This window comes from Sinocyclocheilus grahami, unplaced genomic scaffold, assembly GCF_001515645.1.
Source record: "Sinocyclocheilus grahami isolate Dianchi unplaced genomic scaffold, SAMN03320097.WGS_v1.1 scaffold602.1, whole genome shotgun sequence".
In the NCBI taxonomy this organism is placed as follows: Eukaryota; Metazoa; Chordata; class Actinopteri; order Cypriniformes; family Cyprinidae; genus Sinocyclocheilus; species Sinocyclocheilus grahami.
In genome coordinates this window covers 41,973-48,456 of record NW_015505781.1, presented here as the reverse complement: position 1 = coordinate 48,456, position 6,484 = coordinate 41,973, and the positions used below count along the sequence as shown (strand labels likewise).

Sequence of the window (6,484 nt, the reverse complement as noted above, 5' to 3'; positions counted from 1 at the left end):
GTATGTGATTAATCGCGATTAATCGTTTGACATCACTAATATATATATATATATATATATATATATATATATACATATAATTATTGTGTATATATACGTTAGATATACAAGTTATTATATATTGTGTTCCAAAATGCTGATGCATAATACATCATGTGTAGTTCCAGCCATGCTAAAATGCACAATATATTTTGCATTTTCTTTTTTAAAAAACGTAGGGCTAGAAGGTGTGCTAAATTGTGAATATAGATTGTGAATCCATAGTAGAAAAAAAAATACTATGGAAGTCAATGGCAACCACCAACTGTTTGATTACCAGCAATCTTCAAAATATCTTATTTTATGTTCAACATAAGAAAGCAACTCATACAGGTTTGGAACGACATGAGGGTGTGTAAATGATGACAGAATTTTCATTTTTGGGTGAACTATCCCTTTAAGTAACAAATCTATTGACTAGGATCTCATGGAGATGCTGCACCACTTCCCTCTATAGAATAGAGGAAATAACTTTATTCATCTGATGTGGCAGTGTGCTGAGCTCATCTAACTTCTTTTTCAGGGTCTGTACGTGTTTTCCGTCTACTTCATCATGCATAATCAGCTCTTCTGGCCAGCTAAGGCAACCTACACCGTGGAAATGAACGGACACAGTAGCCCAGACTCCATATACCAGAGCACTGGTGCTGCTACCGTGGGTGGAGGAGAAATCAGCAAGTCCACACAGAACCTCATCAGTGCCATGGAAGAGGTGCGTCTGTTACTGAGGGTTTTGATAAACATTTCTAATGAATAGTTGTTGCACTTGCTTCATTTGGCAGTGGCATCTGACAGCATTTCATACCACACATGTACTTGTAAGATTACATTGGTAGCCTTTAGATTTATGTGGGTTTGTATAACCACCTATTTATCATCCTCAAGTCGAGGTAGAGGACTCTCAGACCTGTGTTTGTTCACTGAGTCAGCTCACGCACACAAGACTGAAAGAGAGTGTTATGTAATAAAGAGGCCTGGTGTAGAAGCTCACATTCCTCTGAGCCCTCAATGTAAACTATTCACAGATCCGGGAATGAGGGTGTAGGGAGGTTAGGAGGGGAGATGTAGGACTGTAAAGAGAGCACAGGCTGCCTGGGAAGGATGGGCAGTGATCAAGAAAGGTTTTTAGAAGATATGTTTAAAAAGAAAATATCCTAGTTTCCTTCAGTCTGCAACTGTAACGCTGATCTGTTCTCGAGACTTTACAATTTATTAGTGAGTCTTCACTAAGTGAAACTATTAAATTCAATGGAATATATATATATATACAGTATACAGGTGCATCTCAGTAAATTAGAATGTCGTGGAAAAGTTCATTTATTTCAGTAATTCAACTCAAATTGTGAAACTCGTGTTGTAGGGAGGTTAGGAGGGGAGATGTAGGACTGTAAAGAGAGCACAGGCTGCCTGGGAAGGATGGGCAGTGATCAAGAAAGGTTTTTAGAAGATATGTTTAAAAAGAAAATATCCTAGTTTCCTTCAGTCTGCAACTGTAATGCTGATCTGTTCTCGAGACTTTACAATTTATTAGTGAGTCTTCACTAAGTGAAACTATTAAATTCAATGGAATATATATATACAGTATACAGGTGCATCTCAGTAAATTAGAATGTCGTGGAAAAGTTCATTTATTTCAGTAATTCAACTCAAATTGTGAAACTCGTGTATTAAATAAATTCAATGCACACAGACTGAAGTAGTTTAAGTCTTTGGTTCTTTTAATTGGGATGATTTTGGCTCACATTTAACAAAAACCCACCAATTCACTATCTCAACAAATTAGAATACTTCATAAGACCAATAAAAAAAACATTTTTAGTGAATTGTTGGCCTTCTGGAAAGTATGTTCATTTACTGTACATGTACTCAATACTTGGTAGAGGCTCCTTTTGCATGAATTACTGCATCAATGCGGCGTGGCATGGAGACAATCAGCCTGTGGCACTGCTCAGGTGTAATGGAAGCCCAGGTTGCTTTGATAGCGGCCTTCAGGTCATCTGCATTGTTGGGTCTGGTGTCTCTCATCTTCTTCTTGACAATACCCCATAGATTCTCTATTGGGTTCAGGTCAGGGGAGTTTGCAGGCCAATTAAGCACAGTAACACCATGGTCATTGAACCAGCTTTTGGTGCTTTTGGCAGTGTGGGCAGGTGCCAATTCCTGCTGGAAAATGAAATCAGCATCTCCATAAAGCTTGTCAGCAGAAGGAAGCATGAAGTGCTCTAAAATTTCCTGGTAGATGGCTGCGTTGACTGTGGACTTCAGAATGATTACCTTTAGATTTATGTTTACCTTTAGACATCACCAGAGACTGTTTCCTCCTTTGTGATGCTTTAACAGGTGTTTACTTCAGCTGAATTCAATTGTTGTTTGTTTGTGGTTCTTTCTGCCTTTAGTTTTATCTTCAGCAAGTGAAATGCATTCTCAATCGGGTTGAGATCAGGAGACTGACTTGGCCATTGCAGAATAATACACTTTTTTTACCTTCAATAACAAGGTAATCTTCATCTTTCAAAGATGATGTTGTATGCTTTGGATCATGAGCTGTTCCAAGCCTTCTCCATACTTTTTTTCTCCCCATCATTCTGGTACAGGTTGATCTTAATTTCAGCCATCCAAAGAATGCTTTTCCAGAAGTGGTCTGGCTTTTTTTAGATGTTTTTTGGCAAAGTCTAATCTGGCCTTGTTTGCACCTTGTGGTGAACCCTCTGTATTTGTTCTCGTGAAGTCTTCTCTTGATTGTAGACTTTGACAGTGACACACCTTCCTCCTGGAGAGTGTTCTTCTCTTGGCTGGATGTTGTGAAAGGGTTTCACTTTACTGTGGGGAGGATCCTATGATCATTCACCACTGTTGTCCTCTGTGGACGTCCAGGCCTTTTTATGTTGCTGAGCTCACCAGTGCATTCTGTTTTTCTCAGAATGTACCAAACTGTTGATTTGACCACTCCTAATATTCCTGCTATCTCTCTGATGGATTTGTTTTGTTTTTGAAGCCTAACAACTGTCTGTTTTACTTGTATGGAGAGATCCTTTGACCGCATGATGTGGGTTCACAGAAACAGCTTCCAAATGCAAATGGCACACTTAGAATCCACTCCAGAACTTTTACCTGCTTAATTGATGTAGAAATAACAAAGGAATAGCCCACATCTGTCCATGAAACAGTTTTGAGTCAATTGTCCAATTACTTACGGTCCCTTGAATATGTTTTGGTCAGCAGCTAAAATAATAAAAAAGATAGATAGATAGATAGATAGATAGATAGATAGATAGATAGATAGATAGATAGATAGATAGATAGATAGATAGATAGATAGATAGAACTGGGACAGCAGCTTTTTGGTAAAGAGGGAGATGCTATTTAAAACTTTTAAAATTAATTAGGATCATTAATCACCACACCATACTAATCATGAGGTTCATAAAACATTATATACAATAGTTAGAGCCTAGATATATTCTAATTTCTAATTTCCTATATGCTATGCCATAACGTCCTGTATTACTTTTTCTAGGGCTTGACCAGTTCATGGTTATTATAGATCATTTATGGTTATTAGCCAGTTCAGGCTGACTTTTTTATGGATTATCTTGACTATGAACTGGTTGTGATGAGATTAACCAGGCTGACCACCTTATCCACTGTGCCATTGTCCAAAAAAAAGGCTTGAGCAACTTAAGCAAATGTGACATGTATTTAAACATAATTTGCTGATAGATCTGGGAAAATAATTTAAATACAGCTAAATTATTTGCTGAATTAAAACCACTGCCCCACTTTATCTGAAAAAATAAATAATACAGTTCAAATAAATAATAGTGCCTCATTGTGTTAAAAGGTCTATCATTAACATTATATTAAATACCAATTCTCCAGTGCATTTCAATTTTTTTAACAATTCTGTATCAATTCTGTTTTTTTTCCACATATGTGTGATGGCATTTGTGTGCTTATAATTAGTACTTATAATTAAATAAATAAAATGCTAGTAAATTCATTAATTAATAATAAAAACAACTGAAAGAGTCATTTTTGAATGTGATCGGGATTGCCAAAAAAATCAGGAGATGTCTAAAGATTCCCACCCAAAATATTTAAATGTTAATTTGGGTTGTAGTATCGTAATAAAACTTCAAGGATGAGAGTAAAAACTTTTAGCAGTGCTTCATTGCACTTTTACATAGTTCACCCTATTTTTTTGTACTTTTTGTTTGTGCCGCCAGTGTTAAAAGTTTTCGGTCTGTAGGTGCTAATGATGAGACTTAGGTTAGGTTAGAGCTCCAGAAACTGGATAAAGCTTATACAAAAGGAGAAAAATCCAAAATGGCTTGTAATATGTTTATTTAAATTACTTACGGTCCCTTGAATATGTTTTGGTCAGCAGCTAAAATAATAAAAAATATAGATAGATAGATAGATAGATAGATAGATAGATAGATAGATAGATAGATAGATAGATAGATAGATAGAACTGGGACAGCAGCTTTTTGGTAAAGAGGGAGATGCTATTTAAAACTTTTAAAATTAATTAGGATCATTAATCACCACACCATACTAATCATGAGGTTCATAAAACATTATATACAATAGTTAGAGCCTAGATATATTCTAATTTCTAATTTCCTATATTCTATGCCATAACGTCCTGTATTAATTTTTCTAGGGCTTGACCAGTTCATGGTTATTATAGATCATTTATGGTTATTAGCCAGTTCAGGCTGACTTTTTTATGGATTATCTTGACTATGAACTGGTTGTGATGAGATTAACCAGGCTGACCACCTTATCCACTGTGCCATTGTCCAAAAAAATGCTTGAGCAACTTAAGCAGATGTGACATGTATTTAAACATAATTTGCTGATAGATCTGGGAAAATAATTTAAATACAACTAAATTATTTGCTGAATTAAAACCACTGCCCCACTTTATCTGAAAAAATAAATAATACAGTTCAAATAAATAATAGTGCCTTATTGTGTTAAAAGGTCTATAATTAACATTATATTAAATACCAATTCTCCAGTGCATTTCAATTTTTTTTAACAATTCTGTATCAATTCTGTTTTTTTCCACATATGTGTGATGGCATTTGTGTGCTTATAATTAGTACTTATAATTAAATAAATAAAATGCTAGTAAATTCATTAATTAATAATACAAACAACTGAAAGAGTCATTTTTGAATGTGATCGGGATTGCCAAAAACATCAGGAGATGTCTAAAGATTCCCACCCAAAATATTTAAATGTTAATTTGGGTTGTAGTATCGTAATAAAACTTCAAGGATGAGAGTAAAAACTTTTAGCAGTGCTTCATTGCACTTTTACATAGTTCACCCTATTTTTTTGTACTTTTTGTTTGTGCCGCCAGTGTTAAAAGTTTTCGGTCTGTAGGTGCTAATGATGAGACTTAGGTTAGGTTAGAGCTCCAGAAACTGGATAAAGCTTATACAAAAGGAGAAAAATCCAAAATGGCTTGTAATATGTTTATTTATTTAGCTAAACCAATTTATGAGAGGACAAATCAATAAGATTGTGGTAGGACTGTAATTATATGGACATTGACCTCTAAGTGCAGACTTGAGAGAACTGAATTAATCCTGTTTTGTTCATGAGAACATTGACTCCTAGCTTAAAGCAGCTCTTAGTGTCACATGTGGCCTCGAGACAAGAGGCAGTTGGATTGGGAGGAGGTGACTGGTGGAGAGAGGAAAGGAAACTGCGCTCTGGAGGGGTGGCCGTCTCCTCAGGCTCTTCAAACAGACATGATTAGGTGCCTGGTGGTGCTCAGTTCACCCGGTGTACATTCTGTTCTGATTACAGGACTGTCGATGGGCTATTGTACCAAAATGAGGTGCCTGGGACATGGGGGACAGGAGTGGCCTCTCCCTCCATCCTCCTGGGAAAAAGCACCCAGCCAAAGGAAATGGAGCCATTGCCATTAGGAAGCACATTAAGGGGAGGGCAAGCCAGATGTATTGTTTCACAATGTTGTGTTTAATGGGGCTACTTGTTCTTTACTTTGATGATAGAAATGAGTGAAAAATAGATTTATGTCACAGGATAGAGTCAGAAGGTTATTGTGATCATCTCTAAAAGTCAGCAGTTTCTACAGTATTTAGTTTTGTGTGTGAGAACGTTAGAAATGAGTCAACTGGTAAACAGTTTGTTAAACCATTTATATTACAATACTTCATCATCAGTTTGCTGTATTAAACTGATCTGAGTGTGCATTTTAGATGCTTTAATGTAACGTTAGGTGTTGCTGAGGTGATATGAGACTTATCATTCATCAATTAGGAATAATTATTATTTAGTCTATCAGGTTTTTGGGACAAGTTTAGAAAATAAAAAAAATCTTATAAAACTTATAAATGATTATATATATTTATATTATAAATTATATATATATATATATATATATATATATATATATATATGT

At 35.6% G+C, this 6,484-nt stretch overlaps 1 protein-coding gene across 1 annotated transcript in view; it reads left to right on the top strand.

Annotated features, from left to right (window-relative positions):
- adgrv1 (adhesion G protein-coupled receptor V1) overlaps positions 1–6,484 on the top strand; it is a 134,206-nt gene that overhangs the window by 123,710 nt on the left and 4,012 nt on the right. Inside the window, exon 85 of the mRNA XM_016240844.1 lies at positions 563–751. Coding sequence (XP_016096330.1) covers positions 563–751 — 189 coding nt within the window. The remainder of the gene's footprint in view (positions 1–562; positions 752–6,484) is intronic.